General features: G+C 53.2%; 1 protein-coding gene across 4 annotated transcripts in view; it reads right to left on the bottom strand.

Annotated features, from left to right (window-relative positions):
* RPTOR (regulatory associated protein of MTOR complex 1) overlaps positions 1-27555 on the bottom strand; it is a 412728-nt gene that overhangs the window by 124679 nt on the left and 260494 nt on the right. For all 4 annotated transcript variants that reach the window (XR_013407456.1, XR_013407455.1, XM_015120520.3 and 1 more), the window contains exons 8-10: positions 18224-18324; positions 17291-17435; positions 2587-2662 (exon numbers count right to left, since the gene is read on the bottom strand). Coding sequence is in view for 2 of the 4 variants with exons in the window: in XM_015120520.3 (XP_014976006.1) it covers positions 2587-2662; positions 17291-17435; positions 18224-18324 (322 nt within the window). In the remaining 2 variants the exon portion in view is untranslated. The remainder of the gene's footprint in view (positions 1-2586; positions 2663-17290; positions 17436-18223; positions 18325-27555) is intronic.

Raw genomic sequence — 27555 nt, 5'->3', positions numbered from 1 at the left:
GGTGTGGTGCAGTGTGAGCTGCGGTGCGGTATGAGGTGTGGTGCAGTGTGAGCTGTGTGGTGAGAGTGAGCTGCAGTGCGGTATGAGCTGTGGTGTGGTGTGAGCTGCGGTAAGAGTGAGCTGCAGTGCGGTATGAGCTGTGGTGTGTGAGCTGCGGCGCGGTGAGCGTGAGCTGCAGTGCGGTGAGAGTGGGCTGCGGTGCAGTGAGTGTGAGCTTACTCAAACAATGCTGAGTGACAGCGGGCAGGCACAGAGACTACACCCTGTGTGACTCCATGCATCCGAGCACAAAACTGGGCAGGAAAGTGGCCACTGCTGGGGAAGGGAGGAGCTAAGAGGGGCGCCGAGGGGGCTCATGGGCGCTGCTTGATTTGGGTGTGATTCCACGAGTATGCTCAGCTTAAAACTTCACCAAGCTGTACATGTATGATGTATACACTTTTCTACGTGTAAGTTATACCTCCAATAAGATAAAAACAAAAAGAACCTAGTGCGTAGTCCACGTCAGTTATCCCCGGCTTGTCCTGACACCCCAACATGGTGAAATCATTCCCAAATGCAGAATATTGATTCTAGTAGTTTAGCATAGATAGAGTAAAATCCTTGAAAAGATACTTGGCAAAGATACCTGGCACGGAAACCTAAGTATCCGTTTAGAAAGAGCACACACGCAAATAGAAACTGCATTATTTTATAGAAAAGCAGATTGTCCTGATCTCTTAGAAGTACTGAGTGAAGTCAGCTCGGAGTACAGAAAGGCCAGTTTCCCGAAGGTTTCCAAATATCTGTTTGCGGCAACAGGCCCGTAGCTCTTCGGAAGAGCGCAGGCACTCCGGGGCCACTCTAGCAGGTGGAGGGTGGGCAGGCGGCATCTGTGAAGGTTTGCCACTCTGCAGGAGACCCTGTCATTGCCCCCAAGGTTTGTGGTCCAGCAGGGAGAGCGGGAAGGCCTTTGTCTAGAAGCCCAATGTTGATGCCAAGCACATGGGGGGAGCTGGCTTCGGCCGCATGGTTTAAAATGCGGGGCGGTCTGCAATGCCCTTGAAAATGCATGAATACAAAGACGGGGCAGAAGTAAGTGGTGGGCATGGGGTGCTCACTGTAAATTTCTTCCAGCTTTGCTGTAGGTTTGAAAATTTGCACAATCAAATGTTACCAAAAATCAAGCAATAAGGGGAGGGTAACAGAAGATTATAAAGAGAAGAAAGCCCTCTGAAAAAGGCCATTTTCCCAGTAATCCCATCCGTGGGGACATGTCAAAATCATCTGAGGAGTTAAAACACCCACACAGGCACACCACACACACTTCATGCACACCCACACACGCGTGCACACGCATGCATGCACACCCACACACGCGTGCACACGCATGCATGCACACCCACACACGCGTGCACACGCATGCATGCACACCCACACACGTGTGCACGCGCATGCGTGCACACCCAGGCTCCTGACTGCGTGTGTTAGAAGCTTCCCCAACGCCTGTGATGTGCACTAAAAGTTAAGTCTGGGCAGTAGACGGAACCCTTCCTGACCATCGGTGCCTCCGCCCTGGACTGGAGGGTGACGCTCTCACATCAGTGATAGCCGGCTCTGGGGCAGTGGCCTGCACATGAATTCCCAAGGGCCCTGTGCTGGGCTCTGTCCAAAGCACTTTTCCTACATTAACTCACTCTGTCCTCCCAGCGCCCCTGGGGTTGGATACCACCGTAATCCCTCCCTTAAATGAGGAGACCGTGACACAGGAGGCGACCAAACTTGCCCTCGGTGGCACAGCTAGGCTCCGTGGCTCTGAGGCCTGATGCGGTGGTGTCTCAGGCACGGCCCCAGTGGGAGGCGGGGATGCTGGTCCCCTCCGGCCTCTGCCCAGGCTGCTGCCCCCCGATCCCCGGCCTCCCCATGTCTACCGCACGTACTGATTCCTCCCTTGCATTCTGCGTGGATGTGAGAGGCTCCTCTTCCCTCACAGGTTTCTGGAGGGCAAGGCGTCTGTCTTATTTATCTATTTTCAGACTCGAAGCCTCACATAAGGCAAAAGCTCATTAAGAAACCACGAGGGGATCCAAGAGAGCTGCTGCGAAGGCCCGGGGCCACCCTCACTCGCAGGTGCTGTGACTAAGCCAAGATTCCGCCCTAGGTAGCTCGGCTCTCCAGCGCCCGTGCAGTGTGGCTGGGGGCAGAATGCCCCTCCAGGGCTCAGCACCAAACCCTCTGTGGGGCACTGTCCCACAGGGCTGAGTCAGAGGACTGGGGGAGATCCACAATGCGTCTGTGGCGAAAAGGCCAGAAAGTGTAACATGATCACCACTCACAGGGAGTAAGTCTGCATTAAGAAAAGCGGATCTGTAATAGCAAAATTTAGATAGGATTGTTTTAAAAGTTCATTCTTTCAAAGTCTAACTTTAAACCCTGGTTGACTCGATGTTTTAAACTCTGGCAACTACATCTTTTCCAGGCAGGTAAACAAAATCTCTGACATCCGAGAGTCCTGGGCGCCACCCCCATTCTGGGGGCTTTGAAGTCCAGGTGCCCAGAGAAGCGGCTGCCGCCGCGGACGCACAAGACGCCCTTGGAGGGACTCACCCGAAACGCAGTGCCTTCCTCAATGATCGTCGGCAGCTGGGACAGACAGATGTCGACAGCCAGGTCCCAGGCTTGCCTGCGGAGAGAACAAAGGAACACCCACTGAGCACTGTGGACGGGCTTCCATACGAGGCCACTTCACGGGGCACAGGAGGAGCCAGCTGAGCGTGGGCAGCAAGAGTCTGGGCAGAGGCCATGGCAGCTGCTGGGCGGCATGTTTACAGTCTCACTGCTGTTCAGCCTCGGGCTGCAGAAGACGTCCGAGGGGTGGCCAGGGGAGAGCGCAGGCGGGAACGCTGGTGCTGCCAGCATTCTCACCATTTTGTTTGTCACATTTTTTCTCTTTAAAATAAAATGAGAAAAACGCCTGGGAAAAAGACACGAATGCTTCCCATTTTCTGCTGTGGCTTCTGACTGTGACTTGAACCCAAGTAGCAGCAGCCCATGTGTTCCAAGCAGCTGCGGTCCCTGCACAGGCTCTGATGGGGCAGCGTCCTGGAGGGTGTGGGAGAGACACTGGGGCCAGGCCAAAATGCCCCATCAGGAGGGGTCAGCGTGCAGTCAGGGAAAGCGGTCCTGGCAGTCAGGGCTGAGCTCTGTGCTATGATGGTGCCGTCGGGCCCATCCCCGTTCCTTCTCTGCCTCCCCTCCACTGCTCCCTGGTGTGGACGGCCACCTGCTCAGTCAGTCCCTGCCGCCTCCCCGTGGGTCTCACCAGGCACCCTGCAGTCTGGGGTCTCCTCCCATGCATAGAGCTGCTCCCTGCAAGCCACAGTGGCTCCACAGACCACCCGGGTGATGTGCTTCCCCTGTCGAGACTCCTTGTCATAGTAACCGACCACACTGTCCCTCTTGAGTTCTCCCTCTTGGACATTACGAGGCTTTCTCCTCCGGCCTCCCTCCCGTCACAGTGAACACGAGACAGCCTCCTCCCTGGGCTCCCGACCCCGTCCTTCAGGACCGTGCCGCTGCAGCTTCCACAGCCCTCTCCTTGCCTGCTCTCATCCTTGCTCAGGGCGCCCACTGCCACCTGCTCACTGACACCCCCAGACACTATTTAAAACAGCCTCACACCTCTCTCCAGAGCTCCACACCCCGATTCTATCGTAGGACCAGCCCGCAGTTTGAATTGGACTTAACACCTCCAGGCCAATTCCTGGGATTCCCAGGTGTAGGCAACAGCCTTACGGGGCACCCCCAGCCACCATCACCATTGCCACCTTCCTAATGTGGCCTTGCCAGAGTCTCGGTGTTGTCCTAACAGCCCCCTCCCAATGGGCCCCTCTGCCAGCACCTCCGTCCAGGCCAGCTGCCCTGTGAGCTTTCTCGGAGGCTCTAACACGGCACCCCTAAGCCCTTCTGTGGCTCTGGCCTTCTTGTGGTACCCCAGGCCTGGCACACCCCAGCACCTCCGCCATCTCTGGCCCTGTGGCGGAGGCACAGCAGCTGCCTCTGACTGACCCCTGCTTTGTGTCAGCTGCTCTAGAAGGACACTGTGCGGAAGACATGATCATGAGACTGTTTCATCCCAGAGAGACAGAGCCACGTGCCCAAGGCCACAGAGCCACATGCTGAATTACAGACATCCCGCAGGTGCCCTGGCATCCAGCCGTACCCAACTTCTTTCCCAGTGCCAGGCACATAGCCGGCTTTCAATAAGCATTGGCTAAACGAGTGGGGGCGAGCAGGAAAGCACTCTCTGTGCATGAGCAGACCTGTGTGAGTTTCGAAAAGGAGAGAGGGAAGAAAGGAAGGTTTGACCGCGAGCCACGAGCCTGGGCTCTGCTCCCAGCTCTGCTGCCCACTAGCTCCGGCCCAGGGAGCGGCCCAGGGAGCTGCCTTGTCCAGAGGATGAGGGCCTGGCCAGGGAGCCTGTGTGGGAGGCCGCTTGGTGAAATTCAGCATGTGGCTCTGGGGCCTTGGGCATGTGGCTCTGTCTCTCTAGGATCCGTGTCACCATCTGTGAAATGGACTCATGATCATGTCTCCCTCACGGGGTCCTTGTAGAGCGGCTGACACAAAGCAGGGGTCAGCGAGAGGCAGCTGCTGTCCCCCCACCACAACATCCAACATGAACTCTAAACTGGAAGTGAATAATCACCTCACTCTCGGCACGGCCACAGAGCACTGTCTTGATTTCCACGGATACAGGTTGAATATCTCTTTTCTAAAATGCCTGGGACCGGAAGTGTTTTTGGATTTCCGGTATTTTCAGGTTTTGGAATATTTGCATATACATAATGAGATCTCATGGGGACGGGACCCAAGTCTAAGAGCAAACTCCATTTATGTTTCATATACCTCTTACACACACAGCCTGAGGCGAATTTTACACAGTTTTGTGCATGAAATAAAGTGCACTCGTGAGGTCGGGAGGGGAACTGTCCACCTGTGGCAGCACGGTGGCCCTCACAGAGTTTTGGATTTTGAATCATTTTGGATTTTTGAATTAGGGATGCTCAACCTTCATGGTAGGGATGGAGGAAGGACAGCAACCTCTTCAGCCCTACTCTCCCTTTCTACTAGAAATACGTTCCTTGTGGAAACCCAGTGACGGTCAGTATCACGGATTCTGCTTCTAGCACTGCGCTCTCTTCTCCTGGGTAATTTTCTAAGAGACTCGAGGACTCTGTTATTTTTTAGGCTAATGACACTCCGTGCTGCCATGTCAAAGGGCATATTTTCTCAATGTCTTAGTAAAGGACCAAAATGAGAATGAAAAATGTTAAAATCCAGAAAAAAAGTAAAAATTTAAGATGAACAAAGGGACTAAAGAACAATTTTTCACTTTCAAATATATGAAATATATTTCAATTTTCCCAAGACTGGCCCTCTTTGCACAAACATGCCCTTCTCCTGCCAATAGAGTTAAGAAGCAATCAGGAGATAATCAAAAGCGCCTCAAAGTACGTGCAATAAATAGCTCCCACACGCCCCATAAATTCCCAGCTGCGGGCAAATGGCATTCAGCAGCACCGAGGGAGACCTACTCCCTCAGTAAAAGAAGCAAAGCCAATTATTGCAATTACACTCTATAAAGATGCCTTGAATTTAATCAAATAAAAAGTTTCTGCTTCAGGAGTTAGAAGAAAGTATGTACAAGTTAGGGAAGGTGGAGGCGAGAGGAGGGCAGAGAGGGTGTCTGGGCTGTGGCCCGACAAGACCAGCGTGGTGCCCAGTGTGGCCTCGGTCAGTGCTGGGCGGGGCACCTTTGGAACCGTGCCTCCCAAAAGCCTATTTGCATGCTCTCCAAGGCCTTTGCTTGGCGCTGAAGGCCTGAACTGCACTGGAGACATGGCTCAGCACACCGGACAGGATACCGCCCAGCGAAGCTGTGTCAGAGCCACGGGTGACAATCTCTCTCGGACTCGTGACCCATGTCGCTGCAGTGGGATGCTGTGCTCCTAAAAGGCTGACAGCCCACCTGGATCCAGCCCAGGGGTGGGAGGCGGGGACTGACCCAGCTCCACATTTCACAGACCAGAAAAGCAGCCCCAGATGGTTCTGGTTTCACTGATGCACAGAGGCTCAGGAGGCTGCAGGGATGAGACAAAGCCCAGGAGGAAGGGCTGTGGCTCGGCGCCTGGACGATGCTAGGAGGCTGCTCAGGGACGTCTGGCTACCCAGGGCTATGGACTCGAGGCAGAGCTGTCTACATGAGACGAGGAAAAGAACTTTGTTCAAGTACTAATGAGAAGAAAGGATGTAAAAGAACACCTACAAACTGCTGAAAGACAAATGCTGGAACCCGATTATTAGCACACAGTGAAGCGGCCCTGAACCTCAAGCTACGGCTCACCCTGGGCCCAAAGGACAGCCCCACTCAGAGCAAGGCAGGGAAGACGAGGTACTGGGAGGAGCTCAGCCTGGCACCGCCTGCTCAGCAAGCCACGGGCCCTCTCAGGGCCGTGGGCGGTTTATTTATTTATTTAACCATATTAAAGGGCCAGATTAGATGACCATAGGGCTCCCATTAAATTCTAAAATTGCACAACCTTTTTTTTTTTTTTTTTTTTTTTTTTTGAGATGGAGTTTTGCTCTGTCACCCACGCTGGAGTGCAGTGGTGCGATCTTGGCTCACTGCAACCTCCGCCTCCGGGTTCAAGCGATTCTCCTGCCTTGGTCTCCTGAGTAGCTGGGATTACAGGAATGCGCCACACGCCCGGCTTTTGCATTTTTAGTAGACACGGGGTTTCACCATGTTAGTCACGCTGGTCTCCAACTCCTGATCTCAGGTGATCTGCCTGCAGTGGCCTCCCGAAGTGCTGGGATTATAGGCGTGAGCCACCGCCCCCGCCTGCACGGCAACCTTTTAAACAGCAGAACAATGGTATTCTCTAATGAGCATTTATCTGTTGATTAAAACTGGCTGCATTTTCTAGAATAAAATCAACACAAACTTGCAGCTCTAATTTGGGATTCCCAACTAAAGGCAAGTGGGAAAGTGGGTCCTGTGTACACATGAGAGACCATGGTGGTGGGCTTCGGGAGCGGCCAGCCCTGCGAGGTTTGGCAGCACACGACAGCAGAAGGTGGGAGGGGACCGGGAAGGTGTCTGGATTAGCACTTCCCACAGCCTGCGATCACGCCGCCTGGAGACGCAGGGCTGGAGGGCTGGAGTGCAGATCTGAGGGGAGGCTGTGATTAGCTGTGACCAGCTCATCTGCATCGTGGGCTCCTCCCCGCCGGCAGCTGGGGGCAGAGGGACTTTCTAAGCTGTTGGCTGCTCTGATGAGTCACCCGCCTGGAAAACATGTCATCCAGGCAAGAGCTGGGTTTTCAGGAAACAGCCCTGAGATGGCGGGCGCCCAGGAGGTGGGCTGGAGGAAAGCCGTCCAAGTCCGCAGAGCCTCCATCTGCACTTATCAGTCAGAGAGCGGCGCCCGCCCCAGAACAGAAAGCACAGGTTATTACCGCGGAGGAATGCAAGGTTTCAGGACCCCTGAAATTGAAAGTGAAGGAGAATGACTCCCCGATGACTTTGCATCAAAAATTAAACAGGAAGCCGGCTCTGAGTAGTCATCACTGCTGCCGCGGCCTGAAGCGAAGTGTAAATGCAGATTACTTTGTGTTTTAACCTCAATTTCTGTTAGGCTTTGTTCCCTTTTTCCTCTTGCTAAAAATTCAACCTCTCCATCACCACCCAAGGAATATAATAGCTAGACTGTAAATTATTTATTCCACATGCTCTTTTCTGCTACCTTTCCTGTGTGCTCCCTGGGGATGTATACACTTTGGTCTATTGATGAGGGGAGGAAAGAGCTCTGGGCATTGTTTTCGTAGCAGACAGCCGTGCAGAGCCCCCTGTGATGCTCCCATGGCGAGGAGCCCACCTCCGCACCGGCTCAGTCCTCAGCTGCAGTTGGCAAAATCTAGTAACAGAGGTGAGCCCGATTCTGTTTCTGAGCTGAACGTTCTCCATCTGTGCGTCTGCTTCTCACTCCTTTGTGCCTCCCTCCCTGCCCTTGTTAAGGAACGGGATTTGAGCTGGGACATGCCACTCAGGGTGGAGGCCACATTCCCTTCCTCCCTGGATGAGGCTGGACCAGACATTGCCACAGGACAGGGGGGCGATGGGCGCGTGAGCTCTAAGTCTGCCTCCAGGCCTGAGCTGCCTCATCCACCCCTCATGGCCTTCCCACCTGCTGGAATGTTGCCCCAGTGGCCAGCAGGAGCGTCCATGGGGGATGGGAGCCTCCAAGACAGGAGCCGCCTGCACCCTGACACCTGGGGCCACTGCGGCCTGTGCTGCCCATGCTCACACATGCCCATTTGTAAAGCACCTGGATCATGGGTTCCCAATGAACCCATGTTTCAATTAGCACACCTAACTACCTCCAGGGAGGAAGGCAAACCATTCAATGGAGTTTTTCTACACTGACCAAGCTGGTGTCTCAAGAGGGGTGTTGGCTGCATGCCCTCCGTATCTACGTGGCTCAAGCCTTTACAGCCAGGTACCAACATCTTCCTCATCTCTGGCTCAGCATAGAGGCTCCAAAATAAAGACGATTACCAAGCCTGGGTGGTTATCCCCTCCCTACATCTGCAACGTGGTAACATGGTGGAATGGACTGGCTTCTTGTTAAATTTTACTGTGTGCACAGTGATACAGAGGGACACACAGGGATACACAGTGACACACAGGGAGATGCTGCTGCCCTCTGTGGAAGTTCACTGTCATCAGAGATCTGACATCGCTGTCTCCAGAGCGTTGGCGGGATTCCGATGGACAGTGATAAAGTCATGCATCAAATTCATCACAAGTGGCAAAGACTGCTCACACCTAAGAAGGCTTGGGGTTCCCCAGTCTTCCAAAAGCCTCCCTCCTGTGTCCAGACTAGTAAACTCACTCATGTTAAGGATCGTGGTGAGAGTGTTTAAGAGTTAAAATTAGACTTCGGATGTGAACACGCCTAGGACAGAGTGGAGGCGAAATTCTGCTATGACGGACTCCACAGAGTCAAATGCCTTCTTGGAGTGGGGTTTTCTCAGGGCAACATGGACTGAGGAGTCAGCCTCCGTGGGGAATGGAGAGGAGGCAGTGCTGGGGCCTGGTCTCTGGGCCGTGCAAGTGCAAGTACATGACTCTCTGAAACCCTGGAAGGATGTGGAGCTAGTGCAAACGAAACCTCTGTGCTTGCCTCTCCTCCCTCCTAAGCACCTTAATTGTGTAGCGGATTTGGGAAAACACACATCGGAACAACACACAGCTGTTATGGAATCTCCTCTGGGAAGCAAAGAGCTGCTTTAAAATGATGTTCCCTGCTGGGCGCGGTGGCGCAAACTGTAATCCCAGCACTTTGGAAGGCTGAGGTGGGCACACTGAGCTCAGGAGTTCAAGACCAGCTTGGGCAACATGGTGAAAACCCATCCCTACAAAAAATACAAAACAATTAGCTGGCCGTGTGCCTGTAGCCCCAGCTACTTGGGGGTCTGACGTGGGAGGACTGCTTGAGTCTGGGAGGTTGAGGCTGCAGTGAGCCGAGATCACACCACTGCATTCCAGCCTGGGTGACAGAGCGAGACCCTGCCTCCAAAAAAAAAAAAAAGATGAAAATGATGCTCCCTGTCACGGTAAGCCTCTGGCATTCCCGAGGAGCAGTGCACCTGCGATCTCACCTCAACTACCAGACTCCTTTTGGAGGTAATGACGAAGCCACTGGACAGCAGCGGCCTGTGCAAGGTGACTCAGTGCAGGCGCGCTGTGGCACGCAGCAGCCTGATGCCGTGAGGAGGCTGTGTACGAGCGGCTTCGGCAGAGCACCTGAAACGGTCTTTTACAAACTGTCAGCACTCAGACCTGGGGGGTGGCCTACTACCGTTCAACTAATTCCGATTTTTGCACACATAATGGACAGATACAGGCTGACAAACCCCCATTTTTGGACATATGTTTTGGTGGCAGTGAGAGGAGAGGAAATGAGAGAACTGGGTGGAGCTGGGGTTGGGGCAGGGTGGGGTTGGCACTGGGCAGTGGCGAAGGTGGCAGGTCCACCTCAGTCAGGTTTATCCTCTAGAAACTGAGGCCGGTGGAGCTGCCCTGACTCCAGGAGACCAGGAAGACGCCACAGAAAAGAGAAGCTGGCGGGGAGGATCTGTGCACACCTTCGGCGTGGGATGTGCTGTCCCGGCTCCTGACCAGCCAGACCGCATTTCCAGTCTTTCTTCTCCTATGAGGCCTAGGATCTTCTCCAAATCCAAAGCCCAATTTTTACGTTCAATTCCCTATCAAAGTTGGTTCATGATATAATTTTCAGCATTAAATGGAACTGACTAGTGTTTACTTTTTAGCTCCAGATTGATGCTGGCAGCCTCGTTGCTGAAAACTCTCTCCAGAGAACATGTGTGAAATGCAAGTGATTCTCCTGAAATTACATCATCATTGATTTCTGTACAGAGAACTCTTTAATATTACTTATTTGGCACTTCCCAGCACAGAAAGAGAAGAAGCCACGATGCCAGACCTTGCAGAAAATACCCCCACCTGGAGAGGACCCTTGGACACGCACAGGAGGGGCTGAGGAAGAAGAGTGAGGGAAGCGTCCTGAGACTCAGCCGCAAGTCGCCCTGGACGCCGCCCTCCCCATGCACACGGCACTGCCATGTGTACGGGTCGCCCCCTACGCTGGGAGCTGAGGCACCGATGGCTTCACCTAAGCCTCTGACCCTAGGGGTTCATAGCCCAGCTTGGAGCAGGCAGGCTGCAGGCTGCTGTCTGGTGGGATGTGTCCGGTTGGGCTCGCGGAATGCTTTTTAATGCCACATTAGATATCAACATCGAATAATCAGATAATTAAAAATGAAAATATGAACTTTTGGCTACTTTATGACTGGCAACTGTGGGCCAAAACCGCCCCACAGAGCCCTGGTTGGACTGAGCACGGCCCAAGCGCTGCCCTACCCATGCGCGTGCCCTCCTGGATGCCAGCCCGGTCTTCCTGCTGCCTGACAGCCCCCACGCCTGCCTCTTAGGCAACTCTACCAGTCATGTTTTTCCTCATGTAAAGAATTATTCAATTATTTTTTCTGTGTGTCTCTAGTTCTGAATTTATGAACAACAATGCCTTAGCCATAAAGACTCTATTTTTAAAAATTGCTTTTAGTGCTTCGAAGGCTTAGAAAATCTACAGGCAGATTTTTAATTAGCCAAAGTAATATTTATCAATTTTTAGAATGGAGAACCATCACCCCAACTGTACCACCCTGGCACAAACATCATTAATGTTTATTTGTAAATCTATTCAGTGTTTTATTGCTATGTGTACTACGTATTTTAACATAGATATTAACTATATTGCTGATGCAATTTGGTGTTCTGTTTCTCATTTAACATATCTTTTGCATAGTCATGAATAAAATGTTAAGACTGCTTACATTTTCTTTTAAGTATCTAGATCTCAATTTACATTCCTATTCTGTTAGGTAGTAAGAGTCATTCCCAAATTTTCCCTCTTATAACCAATGTTCCGACAAATGGCTTGATTTGTCTTTGTCTTCCAGAACATCCCATCAGTCCCGTTCCTTGGTTTTTCCTTAGCGACCTGCTTCAGTTACGCTCCTAAGCCAGGTCATGGTTGGTTGTGGGGCAAAGGGGCCGGGCATTCAAAGGCAGGGCAGGCGGTGGGCAGGCAGGTGGGTGGCCACCAGGGCCAGCACTGTAAAGGCCGTAAAGCCAAGGCAGGGGTCAGGGGCCACAGGCCTGAGGTCAGTGAGGTCCCAACCAAGGGCAGGCCCGAGCCAGGCGGGTCTCGGCCGGGCATCAAAGGGTGGGAGTCACCAAGATGACTCGGATCCCAGGACAGGGCTGCCGACTCCCCAGCAACTTCTCATGTCCAGCTGGAGGGAAAACCCCGGGGTTCTGTTCTGCAGGTGGGATGTGGCTGACTGCAAAATGCAAGGAACGCCACCTGCCATGGGGTTCTCATATGAGGCGCACGTCCTTCCTGAGACCTTGCACGGGCTCCTGCTCCCAGGAGCATGACTACAGCAGGTCGCTAAGTGCCACTCCCTGCTCGTCTCTGCCTGATCAGACTCATTCAGACACCGGGGAAGCTTCCGCACGCTGACAACGATGCTGTGATCCGCCAGCACAGCGGCCATGTGTAACAAGAGGTGACAAGAGCTTTGCTCCCTGGTTAAATGCCACTTCTGCCTGGGTGCACTCCTGTCCCAGGGATCTGCCTGAAACAGAAGCTCATGCACATACATATCATGACTCAGCATGTACACCGCTGAGTCAGCATGGGGCAGGCTGGCGCTAGACGGCTGGAGCCACGGCCTGGCCCTGCCATGCGGGTCCTCACGCACCCCAGTTTCTCATCAGTAAAATGGGCATATTGATAGCAAAAACTGTAGCTTTATAGCAGCACCTGCTGTGAGAGGGAGATGGCCTAACAATTATAAAGCTTCAGAACACGTCCAACACGCAACAGGCGCTTTTTCACCCTATTCTTACATGACCCCTGTGGTCACCTGCCATGACTGCCGTGCCTCAGGGGAGCCGTGGTCAGATCGCTCCCTAGGCTCTGCGACTTCACTCTCACCCTCTCTAAACCCCAGCATGGTTCACCAGCTGAGGCGGACAGGTTCGAATGTGGCCCCAGGACCTCTGTTCCAGGTGTGGCCTCTCCCTGGGAGTGCAGGTGGGATCTGAGACTGCTTTCGATCAGCAGAATATGGCAAAGGTGACGGCTGCCATGACCGTGTGTGGCACTAGGCAAGGCTGCAGCATCCGGCTCCCGCGCTGGCTCTGAGGGGCGGGAGGCCACGCTAAGGACCCCAGCTGGTAATATTAAATAGTTCTGTCAGACAGCAGAAAGACCGGGGACGCTGGGTGGTCTCAACTGCAAAGGCAGCCTTAACCTGGTGGGACCCTGCACAGAGAAACTGGCTGAGTCCCACAACAGGCACCGGACCTGGAGGCTGTGTGCTGTTCTGAGCTGCCGGGTCTGCAGGGACACTGCTGTCACACAGCAGTAGATGGCCGGCACCCTCCCTAATGCTGTTTCCGCCTGCAAATTCTATTTTCCACGAGTGGCGCTGGAGGAACTCCTATTACTAAGCAGAGGGAGACGCGTTCATCGGAAGGGCCATGACTGGTATGTAATCTGTGAATTAGGTTTTCTTCTTTCAGCACAAATCAGCTTCAATTTGGTACAGCGGCTCCCCTGGGCGTTCGCATTCACTGCTTTGCCATGAAGCCTGGAGCCCAAGCCTGGCGTGAGTCACTCCCACTCACCTCTTCCTTCCCGCGGGCCGAGCGGCTGACTAAGGCTCCCTTTGTGCTCACGTCAGTCGCCAGGGCAGGACGCAGATGCATGCCCAAGGTGTGAGTTTCAAAAAGAAAAAGGGAAACATCCAAGCATGTAAAGCTTCTTCTGCCGGTTGAGGGTGAAACTCCAAAGCCACCCTGGCCGTCGGCATCAGCAGGGTGAGTTCTAGCCGCGTGGCTGGTGGAGCTCACAGGTGTGCCCAGCGGTGATGGCACGGCGGCCCACCCTGAGCACCCCACAGGAGGAGCCCTGCCCTTCACCACTCCTGGCCTGGTTCTTCTTCAGTCTTCATCCCTGATGTCCATCAAACCCAACCATGCGGACACAGTGATACCCAGCAGAAGGTTGCCAGGGACCAGGAGGAGGCCAGAGCAGTGCTTCCCTGCCCCAGCCTAGGAACTGAGGGGGTCGCCGCTGTGATTCTACATGAACAGAGTTCACTCCCCTGTACCTGGGCCGGCCTGGAGGCCCCGGCTGCTGGCAGTGGCGGCACCAGCGGCTGCTCCAGTGGCCAGGTGCTGCTGGCCGCTGTCTTCTAGGCCAGCCCGCGGTCACTGCCGCAGGCCTCAGCAGGGCCTGATGATAAGCTCTCCACAGCCGACCGGGAAGAGCCACTTTCCTGGATGAGGGGAGGAAACATGTTTCTTGCAAACGGGCTGTGCACTGTGGCAGGGCTCCTCTGTGCTGCGCTTTCTCCTCTCTCAAGGGCCCCATCGAAATGGGGCTGGTGGTAACAGCAGACCCAGGTAGGGCAGGTGAGATTTTCTCTTACAGCAAGACACTGTGAGGGAGGGGGCCGGGATCCCCTTCAGGTTGGGGGCACCACAGGCAGGCGGCTCACGGCTGTCAGGCCCTCTTCTGGGTGGCCGATGTCTGACAACCAATGCAGAATGCAGGTGAGACCACTCACCTCCCATCCCATCCTCAGAGCTCCCCAGGGCTGGCGGAGGTGAGCCTGACTTCTCTCTGCCCACCCCTCCAGCGCTGACCCAGGGCTGGTCCACTCACGAGCAGTGTCGTGACACCAGCCTCCGTCTCCGTTTGCTTCCCCAAGAGCCCGCCCCGCAACAACCAGGAGGATGCACCCAAAAGGGAAGCGGGAGGACATAACGCCGCAGGCCACGTATGGTGGAATGATGGACCATGTGGGCTGGAACACTAAAGGCGCACATTAGCCCAAGCAGAGCCTCTGACACATTCAGGAAGGTCAGAACCAGGAGGAGAAAAATCTGAGTGTCCACAGTGACCGTCAGGAAGAGGGGCTGCAGGGCACCCATGTGATGCTGTCCCCAGGTTCTCTGGGCCTCTGCGGATTGCGACATCACCTCAAGATTCTCTAGCACAACAAACAAGCACAGGTGAGGGCTGGCTCCGTGAGGCTCCAGGAAGCGGAGTCTGCAGAACAGCCAGCCTTTTTCTCGGGGAGGGAAGGGCAGCCCCAGCAGGGCTGGGAGAGGCTGCAGCTAGGCCTAGACGAGGACCTTCTGTAAAGCAGGACTGACTCAAATGCCGGCACTCAGAAAGCTTCTGAGGGGCCGGTACTAGAAAGCAGTCTCTAGATGGAGAGGTGGGATGTGGCTGCCCCACGCGGGCCTCACCACCCAGCCTCTAGATGGAGAGGGGGGATGTGGCTGCCCCACGCCAGCCTCGCCACATGGCCTCTAGATGGAGAGGGGGGATGTGGCTGCCCCACGCGGGCCTCGCCACCCAGTCTCTAGATGGAGAGGTGGGATGTGGCTGCCCCACACGGGCCTCACCACCCAGCCTCTAGATGGAGAGGGGGGATGTGGTTGCCCCACGCCAGCCTCACCACACGGCCTCTAGATGGAGAGGGGGGATGTGGCTACCCCACGCGGGCCTCACCACCCAGCCTCTAGATGGAGAGGGGGGATGTGGCTGCCCCACGCGGGCCTCACCACCCAGTCTCTAGATGGAGAGGGGGGATGTGGCTGCCCCATGCCAGCCTCGCCACATGGCCTCTAGATGGAGAGGTGGGATGTGGTCGTCCTGTGCCAGCCTCGCCACACGGCCTCTAGACAGAGAGGTGGGATGTGGCTGCCCCATACCGGCCTCGCCACACGGCCTCTAGATGGAGAGGTGGGATGTGGTTGTCCTGTGCTGGCCTCACCACGTGGCCTCTAAATGGCCTCGCTAGGCGGGCCTCTAAACGGAGAGGTGGGATGTGGCCGCCCCACACCGGCCTCGCCACACGGCCTCTGGATGGAGAGGTGGGATATGGCTGCCCCACGCCGAACTCGCCACATGCCCCTCCCAGCACCCATCCTCGCCCGCTCACCCCTCCTGGCTGCTCTTTGTGCTCTGGCTCTGGTCTTTGACCACGGACACCAATGTGATGCCACTGTGTTTAACTCTATGCAGCTAAGCACATCAGACAGGTGCTTTTACATCTGGAGAAAACATACGCTAGAAGGAAAAAGGTTTCCATGGACTGATTCCTGGTAAGGGGAATCTGCAAGCCTGGAGACCCTGCCCAGCCCCACTCTGAGTGCTCAACCGGCTCCCAGCACTGAACTAGTTTTTGATCCAGGATCTGATGTGGCACTGACCCCTTCAGCTCTTTTTTTTTCTTTTTCCTTCTCTTTCTAAAATAAATTTATTACAAAAACCTGTCTCAGAAGAAATAGAGACAGCATTTAAGGCCTTACTTTACTTAAAGGAATAAGGCCATTTTGAGAATATACTCTTTCAAAAATGCTCTCTTTATTTAAAAAAATGTTTATTTTAAATATTTATTCTAAATATTGCAAAGGCTTTTCAAACAACTCTCTCTTTTACAGCTCTGTTATTCATGGATTCGTGAAAAATAAATGTGTGGTGGTTTTATTTACACATTATTTAAATGGTGTACTTCAATTTTCTTTTCTCCTTATCAGGGTTCTCTATTTTATCTTACAGACTCTTAAGAAGGACACAGATCATGCATGCTTTAACTTTTTCTGTTTAAAGTCCAAGTGCTGTGCTGGGTATAACGTATTTTGATCTATCTCATATAAATGTTGACTATAAATATTAAAAATTAGATTATTTCTAACTTTTCTGGAGTGGGTGATGGGTAATGAGTTTAGATTTCTTCTTGCTCCTCTGCATTTCCAGTGTTGAGGGAAAGTGGTCACGTACACATTTAAAAAGAAAACACAAAACACTAGCCAAAGTAAACCGGGCCAGGAAAATACGCCATACAATAGCTTCTGAGGCTAGGTATACATTAATCGCTCTTTTAAAAATATTCGTGTTGTTAGGGTTTCTCCCATTGATGAACAGAAATATTTTTCTTTGTTTTAATACTATTTTAGAATTTGCCCAAACCTGCTTCTGTTAGGGCAGCCACAGAACAGAAAGAAACCAAACCTCTTCAAATATAATGTCTAGACTAAAAACATCATTGTCACTGTTACTACCATTAGGAGTTGCATAAATAGCAACTCAGCAATGGGACAGAACTATAATCAATAGTCATAAAAGATTACACTTATGAGCGTGTGTGTGTGTGAGAAATAAGCATAAAAACTAATTGATCGTGAACCCAACAGTTTAATTCTCCAGGGTGATCTTGGATGCGCTTCATAAATTCAAGTCAGCAAGTTATTTTCTCACTACTGGTTTCTAAAAGGTCAGAAACTCTCTTGCAAAGTGCTGCCCCCGCCCCAAGTTGCAGAGCTGTGAGGCTTCAGCTGGCCACTGCTCCCGTGCAGTCCTAAAAGGCCCCCCAAGGTTTCTGCCCTCCAAAGGAGACCCCCATTCCGCCGTGTGGAGATCTCTGGGAGCCCTGCATTTAGCTTCACTTGTTAATGCTACACGGGGTCCCCAGGTTAGGCGTGGGGCCTCCCTGCCCAGCTCTGTGCAATTCCATGACATCACAGTGCTGCGAAGGGCAGGGGAGCACAGCACCTGGAGGATCCTGAAACACTCACCACATCGCATGCATGTACGTGGGCGGCAGACGCGGGCTGCTGACGGGAGTGCAGTTGTACGACCTCATAATCCTTTCCGCCAATAAAAAATTTCGGAACAGACTAGCCACCAGTAAGTCCTGTCTGAAGAGCTTTTGGAAGAGATCTGAGGAGAGATCAAAGATAAAAAGGAATCTTCAGTGACTAGTGTCTAGCATTTAAAGTCAAATACACAAATTCACTTCTATCAAAAATTGCTAAAAACAAGTTGGGACTAATATGCATATTTCCCATCAGCACCACACACTCATGCTGAAACACGCACACATGCTTACACACACACACGTGCACGAATATACATGCATGCACACACGCATGTGCACACATGTACACAATGTATACAAAGATACACCCCTATACAGATACATACACATGTACACACATATGCACACAGATACACACATGCACACACATGTAAATACCCACACACAAATACGCATATGCATACACACGTGTGTACATACACACATGTACACGTGTACACACACACAGTGCACATATACATAACGTGAACAAACACCCAAAATCAACCAATCAATAAACAAAAAACACAAACAAGTCTTACAACAGCAATTCTGGTTTTCGGCCAACGTGAATAATGCCAATGACTCTGAAGACAAGCCGCTGGTGCGCGGTAAAGGCTGTGCGAACGGTCAGGGCCAACGCTGACACGCAGTCTCTCCACACCACTGTTCTGAGGACCTGGCGTGCAGTAACTCACCCCCTTGCAGAAACCTCCTTAGGTGGTCGCATTCTACTTTTCAGCCCCTCCCACTGTCTTCCTCACTAGTGAGGCACTCATGGATCCTATCTGACTCCTCTCATGTCCAAAGGTTGGCTCCCCGCACACTCAAGGCCATAGCCTCCCTCCCCAAGGCCCGGCCCGCGCCTCACCCCGAGGGAGCACGTTCCATGCGATGGTGTCTGTGATGGCTGTGAAGATCCAGTTCAGCTCACCCAGGGGCGTCCTCCTGTCGTTCAGGCGGCCAGGGATCCTAGAAAACACCGGGCATTCTCATGAGTGATGCCACAGCTCTGAGAGCAGGGAATGGTGGAGAGGTTGCAAGAAAAACGGGCGCAGGTGGCGAAGGGCTCTGAGCAGAGGGAGGAAGGCTCTGAGGAGACCCTCAGCGCACGGCCGGAAGAATTAAACTCTCCATGAGCTCACAGCTCAGAGCTCAACCTCCATCTGCAGCTTTCCTCCCTCCCGCACACCTCCAAAACGACTGCTTCTTCCGGTGTCCCCAGACATACAGACCAAGCCCAGCTGGTCACACATGGTTTCCATGGACCACGGACTGGACCCCAAGGGCAGTCCATGGCATGTACTGAAAGCAGTCCACATCACGCTCTGCAGGTTTACATCTCAGCCAGCGAACGCTGTGGAAGCTCACCATCCACGCTGGGGGGAATCTCGCCCACAAGGTCTACTTTGCCTGTGTATTCAACACGCAGCTGATACCCGCGACAGGGATGTGAAGATTGGCAGTGTGCGCCCAGGCCCTGTCCTGAGGGAGCCGGGTCTGGGGAGGACAGGTAACAGGCAAATGAACAAGCACACATGAGTGGTGCCAAGTGACGGCAGATGACGCAGGGACAAACATGACAGACAGTGGGCGGGGGGTGAGGCTGCTGCCGTTTCGCATAGGGCAGGCGGCACCAAGGACCACTCCTCAGCCGGGAGGACAGAACCATGACTTTTGCAGCAACTTGGATGGAGCTGGAGGCCATTATTCTAAGTGAAGTAACTCAGAATGGAAAACCAAATGCCACACGTTCAGAGGCATGAGCATGATTCCGCTATCGAGAAGATTTAGCTGATCAGCAATTCCCACCGTAGGAACCATCTGATGGCACCGTCCTCATAGGAATAATATTCAAAGAGGCGATGCATCAGCAACACAGGGTAGCTGAGTTAAGTGAACTTCTTTTCTTAAATTGTTATAGTTGGAGTCCTGCTGTGTTGCCCGGGCTGCTCTTGAACTCCTGGGCTCAAGGGATCCTCCCGGCTCACCCTTCCAAAGTGTTGGGATTACAGGTGTGAGCCACCATACCCAGCCTAAGCGAGCTTCTTAATACAATTCTTCAACACATGCTCTTTCCTTCCACTAAATGCCTTCTCCTTTAGGAACAAAAAATGTCTTATTTCCTCAAAACAGGCTCAGTGATAGGACAAGAAAAATGAGAAACTGAGAAGTCGGTATAATATTCTGAAGCAGCACTGTGGCTCAAACAATGCGAGAAGTCTCAAAGATTTCCAAATTCAAGAAAAATTTTGACCTCCACAGGGGAGACCAGTTTACCCAACATCAAGGTTTTGCAGTCAGGCTGCTGGCCAGGGCGGGGATGACTGAGAAGCACCTTTCGTGAGCTGTGTGGGTGGGGGAGGGAGGGCGGGCATCATGAAGGATTCCCACCATTTAAAAGAAACCAGGGCCTGGAGGTGAACACACAGCACAAAGACAGCAGAGTCGTCTCAGCGCCCCTTCCTTCTCCCCAGCCTGCTCTCGCTTCAGAACAAGCATGTCCACTGCATGCAGGAGGAACGGCCAGGCTGCCTGCCCTCTGACCTCCGAGCAGGGGAGTGAGGAAAAGCAAAGGCGCCCGTCCACCCAACAACCTGCGACAGAGCTTGGCCCACAGAGGGATGTGAGGGTGGGGCGCACCTCCCAAAGAGAAGACATTTCCTTACGAAACGCAAGTAAACAGCCCGGGAACTCATTTTAGCAGGTGGCTCAAGCCCTCAAGCGCCAGTGCAAACAGGGGTGGCTGCTCGGGACATGGCCCAGGGAAACAGCACAGAAAAGGGGCACGGGGGGCATCGTAGGGTGGACATGGCCAGTGCAAACAGGGGTGGCTGCCCGGGACATGGCCTGGGGAAACAGCCCGGAGAAGGGGCACGGGGGGCATCGTAGGGTGGACATGGAGCCCCAACACACTTGTGTCTTGGGTCCCTCATCTGCAGATGAGAACCACATATGCTGAAACCTTTTTAATGAAATTATTGACAAGATCGTCAATAACAATGTTCCGCAAAAACACTGCCTCTTTCAAGCTACGGGACTGCCACTGAGCGCCACCTGCCCTCCTTACCAAAGCCGTGCAGAGGAGGGAGGGCACCCAGGCCACACGCAGAAGCTCTGTGGTCTAGGACCAGTAAACACACAAGTGGCCCAAGTGTGCAAGGAAGGCGGGCACAGGAGGTGCTGATCTTGAGCATCCTGTCATGGGATCTCTCTTCTCTCTCTGGAGTTAGTCAAACTACGAGGGCAGAGGACTGTCCCCAAACCTCAAGAAGAGAGGTGCCCAGGGCAGGGTGGGACCAACTGCAGAGCTCAGGTCCTCGTTGCATGGGGTTCAGACATGTTACCCTCCCAGCACGACTCTAACAACACGTGTGGAGCACTGTCAGTCCGGGAAGTGCCCGGAGTCTGCGTGTTCAGAGTCACACAGACATGAGCGATTGACTGACTGATACTGCGTCAAAGTCCACACTCTACATTACACGGCTGGTCTTTCTGATGTGCGGAGCCCCCATCGTAAGGCAGCTGGATGTGTCTGTCCCTGCCCTAAACAAAGACACTTCTATCCTGCATGAGTGTGCGCTGGCACTACCTTCTTTATCACGTGTAAAAGTCGGGAAAATCTACGTAGCTCATTACATCAACTTCCAGGAACCAACCAAGCCTGAACCGGAAGCAGGATGGGGACGGGGGATGCAGGGAGATGTGTGGCGCCGTGTCATCTGCCCTCGTGGAGCCCGAAATTCACTCCGAAACCGACAAGGGAGAAATGATTAAACCAACCATGCAACAACCACAACGCAGCAGCTACAAGCAATTAAATTGTTATGAACATTTCAATGATATGGGACAATGCTTCCTAACATTAAGAAGCAAGATAAATACTCTACCGTCACGATGACATCAAACATGTGCAAGAGAGACAATTGGAGGAAAAAAACCTCAAAATGTGATCATGGGGATACTCTTTCTTGTCTTTATATCATCAACATTGACTGCAATGAGTGTGCCCACCTGAGTAACAGGGAACCGCCGAAACCCCGGCTCCTGCATCTCCTCATCCTGGGCCCTGGTGATGCCGGAGAGGGAGCCTATGGGTGCAGCACAGCTCGGGCAGCTGCGGGGACCAGGACTGCATCTCGGAAGAAGGGCAGGGACCATCACAAGCACAGACAGACCATTCGCCCACAGGCTGTTTGCAAACCAGGACTAAACGCATCCCTAACGTGAGCCCAAGTATCCTGAGTGGAGTGAAGCTCATAGAGCCCCTGCTGTTCTTGAGTCTGTGACCCCTGGTTAACAGAAAGTTGCATTCTGAGCAGCAAAGAGCTTCCCATGAGGTCACACACCCCAGCACTGTCACTGGATGGCCAAGCCATCAAGATAAACAGAGGCCAGATAGCACCGGTGTGTAGTTAGTTGTGTTTTTACAAATTGGTATCTTGTGATAATCACCAGTAGATAAATGCAAAGCTAGATTCCCCCAAAACGGTCCTGAAAATCCCACTGCTCTCTTCCCTAAGCTCATCATGAAACTAGACAGAGCCTCTGCCCGGCCAACTTCAGACAGACCCAGAAATCATTCAAGTACATGAACCAACCATCCGGTGAGTGAAATCTGATGTGACTTCTTGATCCAGCAGACCTGGTCCTACCGGGGGTGACCATGTGGAACCGAGTCCGGCATCCCTCACTTTTCATGTCACATAAAATTAAATCTTTACAGAAACAATTTGTTTCTGGTTTCCTTTCTGTGCCTGATCCTAACTAATGCTGAGCCTCGCCCAACTTGGGAGGTCACTGGGATCATGAGGGGACCAGAGCAGAAGCCTAGTGGCGTGGGGTGTCCACGTCAGACCACGTTTCATTCTAGAAGTTTCTTTAAACCCTCAAAGGGTCAATGATCAAGGTGGCTCTTTTAAAATTTAAATCCAGAGTGTTAGTCAAGGACTTCTACGCAAAAACTGTAAAAAGCTACAGTTCAGGAAAAGATCCCTGAACTGGGAGACGAGAAAACTCAAGCGCTGGTCCCAGCTGTGCTGTGGCTGGATGACTCGTGGCACCAGTTTCTCTGCTGAGTCAACACAGCTGACCTTGATGCAAAATGGCGACTAAAATAAAACAAATCACACTCCAACAACAGATGTGGCATGATGCCAGGGGTGGCCCCCTGACAATGCCCGCGCCTCCTCAAACTCTCCTTCGCTGCCGTCGCCAGGAGGGTTTATCTCCACCTACCCCCACACTTCCCGGGTTCACCTGCGGCATTCAGTTTCTTGCCAGGATTTATCTTCCATACCCCAATATCCAGGCCATCATGGTGACTCTGGCCCTGCTAGACGCTGGCAGAACTTCAGCATCCATACCCTGTTTGTGCAACCACCGTAGAGTGCCAGGCCAGCTCCAAAATGCCAAGCAGGTGCCCCTCCCCTAAGGCCCCTTCTTCTTCCCTGACACCTCTGGCTGTCCCCACCACCACCCTCTGCTGGGAACTTGTCACTCAACAAGAACGACTATGTCCCCAGCCCTCGCCTTTGATTCTCCACCAGTTGCCTGAGGGGTCACAACCTATCACAGTCACTCTCCCAGGGGTGCTCCCCCCACCCGCCTCTCCCAGACCTGCCCGGCTCCCTGTCATCTGCCCGTCACCCTGCCTGCTCCCCACTTCCAGGGGTGCTCCCTCCCCCTCCCCCTCACCTGCCCGGCTCCCTGTCATCTGCCCGTCACTCTGCCTGCTCCCCACTTCCAGGGGTGCTCCCTCCCCCTCCCCCTCACCTGCCCGGCTCCCTGTCATCTGCCCGTCACCCTGCCTGCTCCCCACTTCCAGGGGTGCTCCCTCCCCCTCCCCCTCTCCCGGACCTGCCCGGCTCCCTGTCATCTGCCCTGTCATCCTGCCTGCTCCCCACTTCCAGTACAAGGTGCCACCCACTCCTCGGGGCCCTGTCCCTCCCTGGGTCACCCACAGGTGCCGATCTGGCAGGTGCTCGCCTCTCAGTCTCTCCAGGTTCCTGCTCTCACTTGGATTCTCAGGGGCGCCTTCAGCTCTGTCTGCACTCAGGAGCCACAACACATGATCCCTTCCCCATGGGGTGGCCGTCTCACTGTTGTCCCCAGCCCCATCCATGCGGAGGACAAGGACTAGGGGCAGTGAGGTCATCAGGACATCTCCCCTGCAGAGCCCCCCGCCTTCCTCTTCCTGCACCTGCAGGCCTAAACTTGGCAGCCAGATGGACAGGGGCTTGAATTTGGCCAGAGACTGGCTCTGTGACTGTGGACTGGCTGCCTAGCCTCTCAGAGGCCTGGATTTTCCTCAGCATGGACATTTACACTACCTCTACCACCGCTGCCAGTCGGGCACTCATGCCACGCCTCCCGCTGTGCGGCTCGGCAGACCCAGGCCCCCAAGTCACCCACCTGCCAAGCCCACCAAGACTTCCTTCCCAGTGCCCTCGCCAGGCAAGTCTTAGGTTCACATGCTTTTCAGATGGAGAAACTGAGGCTCTAGGAGGGTGTGTCTTCCACTGGAGACAAGCGGCAGAAACCAGACCCAGGCCCTGCAGCCGCCTCACAGGGACGCGAGGACCAGGGATGGGCCGGGGAGACCACTGGCTGCTGGGGTTCAACACACAGTGGCTGCTGGGGCCTTACGCCTGTCCACCCTGGGGAAAACCCATGTGGCCCTGAAGCTCGCACTGGATAAGCTCTCCGTGGGCCCCTGCAGGCTCCTCTTACCTGCCGTGCAAAAGCTGGATTCTGTCCTCGCCACCCTTCCCAGCCACCTCCTGCCAAGCCCCTCCCTCCAGTGGCCGCCCAGCCTTGCCTTTCCTCATTTGCTGAATCTGTGGATCCTGACTGTCTCTCCCCTAGCACCCTGCTCCTCCCTTAGTGACCTCCGGGAGCACTGCATCGCCAGCTCTTTTCACACCCCGGCATCTGCTCCAGCAGCGGCCTGCTCCTTCCAGGTCTCACAATAAGGCGCTTTCCTTCACCCTCGACTTGCCTGGCATCGCAGCTCAAGTGTAACATGTAAAATCAAGCACAATGTCATCATCTCCACTGCTGGTCCCCACTCCAACAGTCCCTGTGGATTCGCTTTTCACTGAGGCTTGAAACCCCGGAGGCCCCAAGCCCTCAGCCGCTCTCTGTCCCTGCAGTGGGGCCAGCCAGGCTTCCCACCTCCTCCGCAGCACCCTGCAGCCAGGCCCGCGAGGCATCCAGAAAGCATTCTCGGGCCAGGCCCTTCTGCTCTGGCTCACACTATGCAGGTTGACAGCTCCTAACACACAGCTGGGTCCCCAAACCTACAAGGTTCGCCATTGATCACTGCAGTGGTTTTCCATTACTTTTTAGCCACTCAAACAAAATCTTATGCAGGACAAAGGAAAGCAAAACCCCTCTGGCTGGAGGAGTGAGGGCCAAGAGCCCACTAGCTCTCTGTCTGCCTGCACAGAAGCTGCGTCCACACCCCTCGGGTCTCGAGAATCACTCCGTGGAAGCTGCCTCGCCAGCCAGGAGGGTGCTCTGCACGTGGTGGACTGTCCAGCCCCGAGTGACAGGGCACGGGGAAGCCACCCCACCAGCCGGGAGGGTGCTCTGCACGTGGTGGACTGTCCAGCCCTGAGTGACAGGGCACGGGGAAGCCAACCCACCAGCCGGGAGGGTGCTCTGCACAGGACGGACTGTCTAGCACAGGATGACAGCTGAGATCCTCCTCTCAATTTCTTTGGTGCTCAACTAATCCCTTACTTTTTCTTTTATTACCCACCATTGTTCCACTGTTAATTTTCTGTATAGCTAAATTCCCGTGGACAATGACTTGCTTTCCTCGGCATAAATCAATCTCACAGTTCCCAGTAGCTCGTTAAGCACATCGTGTGATCTCCACAGTCCACAGGCCTGGGCCGCGTCACTTCCCCACTTAGAAAACAGCTGCTCGCACTGATGCCGATGGCTGTCTGCTGCCTGTCGACGTGGGCTGGGTCCTTGGTGGGAAAAAGTGTGGTGCAGGCACAGCCCCAGCTGGTATGCACAGGGGCTGGTCCAGTGTTCAGATGAGGCCTTGCTCTGTTCTGGGTGGCCCTGTAGCACAGCGGAGCTACAGAGTCTGGCCACCTCCAAGTTGGACTGGCAGCTCTCTCTCCAAGGGGCCTGCAGAGGCTGGGCCACCTGTGAGTTGGAGTGACAGCTCTCTCTCCATGGGGCCGGCAGAGCCTGGGCCAGGTGTACATCAGGTCCATCTTCTGTCCTGGCCTCTGACAGGTGTTACTTCCAACAAACCTTGTATACCCCTAGCTGCCTAGTGTCTGCTCCCCAGCACAGCCACGCGGCCGATGTGGTGGAGGCTAACTCAAGCATGTTTACCTTCCTTGTGCTATTTTCTGTTTCTCCCCATCTTTCTATTTTACCGAATACATCGCTTTCCAGCCATGTCAGACTTGTCGGTCTCAAACATCCCGTGTGCTCTGCTTAGACCACCCTCCTGTCTTCTTGGCTTAGGGGACATCTATGAATCCTTTATCATTTGGCTCAAGTCCTGCCTCCTCTCAGGACACTCCACTGGGGCCTCTCCCACCCCAGCCCAGGGGGCCCTCGCTGGCGGCTGCGGCTTTGATGCCTGTCCAGAGAACTGTGAATGTCTCTGCCATAAGAGACACTGCAGTCCAGGCTGTGTCTAAGCTGAGGTTTGGAGCTCTCTGAAAGTGAGGACTAAATTCTTTCTTCATCTCGCTGTTACGATGCTTAGCATGAAGCATCGGATACAGAACAGGTGCCGCATACATACTCGATGAGCCAACGGGTGAGTCCCCACTGAATGATTGTCAGGCTGTACACAAACAAAACGTCAAATGAAAAACTACGGCTTCCAAGAAATAGGACAAACTCACTAAAAATACTCACACGATGATAAAAAAGAAAACAAGATAATACAAATCATCCCCAATTCCATCATCTAAGAAGCTCATGAAACACTCTGGCGGCCATTCCCCTAGATTATCTCTTTGTGCACAAAATCAAAAACATACCCAAGAATACACTTAGACAAAAGTCTGGAAGGGTATACACAAAGTGATAATAGTGATTATCCTGGCATGCTGGAGAAAATGCAAGATTTTAATTCTTTTTGCTTATGTGTACTTAAAAATCTATGCTGAAAACATACAACTTACATACTAAAGAAAGAGAAAACCTTTTCCCCCTTTTTTTAAATAAGAAGGAGGCTAGAGCAAGTTTCCTTAAAAGGGAAGATATTTCAAAACTGTCTTATGAAAAAAAAATTTTTTTGAGATGAGGTCTCACTCTGTCACCCAGGCTGGAGTGCAGAGGCTCGATCTCAGCTCACTGCAACTTCCACCTCCCAGCCTCAAGTGATCCTTCCACCTCAGCCTCCCAAGTAGCTGGGACAACAAGCACACGCCACCACACCTAGCTAATTTTTCGTATTTTTCGTAGAGATGGGGTTTTACCATGTTGCCCAGACTGGTCTCAAACTCCTGAGCTCAGGTGATCTACCCGCCTCGACCTCCCAAACTGCTGGGATTACAGGCATGAGCCACTGTACCCGGTCAAAACTGTATTATTTCAAAAATTTATATCATCTCAGATTAAATTCAATTAAAGAAGGAGGTCGGGCGCGGTGGCTCAAGCCTGTAATCCCAGCACTTTGCGATGCCGAGATGGGCGGATCATGAGGTCAGGAGATCGAGACCATCCTGGCTAACACGGTGAAACCCCGTCTCTACTAAAAAATACAAAAAAAACTAGCCGGGCGTGGTGGCAGGTGCCTGTGGTCCCAGCTACTCGGGAGGCTTAGGCAGGAGAATGGTGTAAACTCGGGAGGCAGAGCTTGCAGTGAGCCGAGATCCGGCCACTGCACTCCAGCCTGGGCAACAGAGCAAGACTCCATCTCAAAAAAAAAAAAAAAAAAAAAGAAGGACACACATTTAAGTTTAAATGACTACTATGAAAATGACAGTGTAGAGAAGTTTGGGCTGGTTCACTTACTTACTGCAAATAATTCATTACTTACAAAGGTTCCATGACAAGGTCAAGGAGGTGAACTGAGCAATTTCTTTATGGAAATAATTCTTTTGAAAATCCAGGTCAGTGCATAATGGTTAGATTGCTAGTAAGAGGAAAGCTATACATATGTATCTCAGACTAGGGGTTCTCCACGGTGGGGGCTGGAATAACGGGGGGCCGCGG

The sequence above is a fragment of the Macaca mulatta genome, chromosome 16 (genome assembly GCF_049350105.2).
Source record: "Macaca mulatta isolate MMU2019108-1 chromosome 16, T2T-MMU8v2.0, whole genome shotgun sequence".
In the NCBI taxonomy this organism is placed as follows: Eukaryota; Metazoa; Chordata; class Mammalia; order Primates; family Cercopithecidae; genus Macaca; species Macaca mulatta.
Note: the sequence above shows the minus strand (reverse complement) of the source record. Positions and strands in the feature narration are given on the sequence as shown.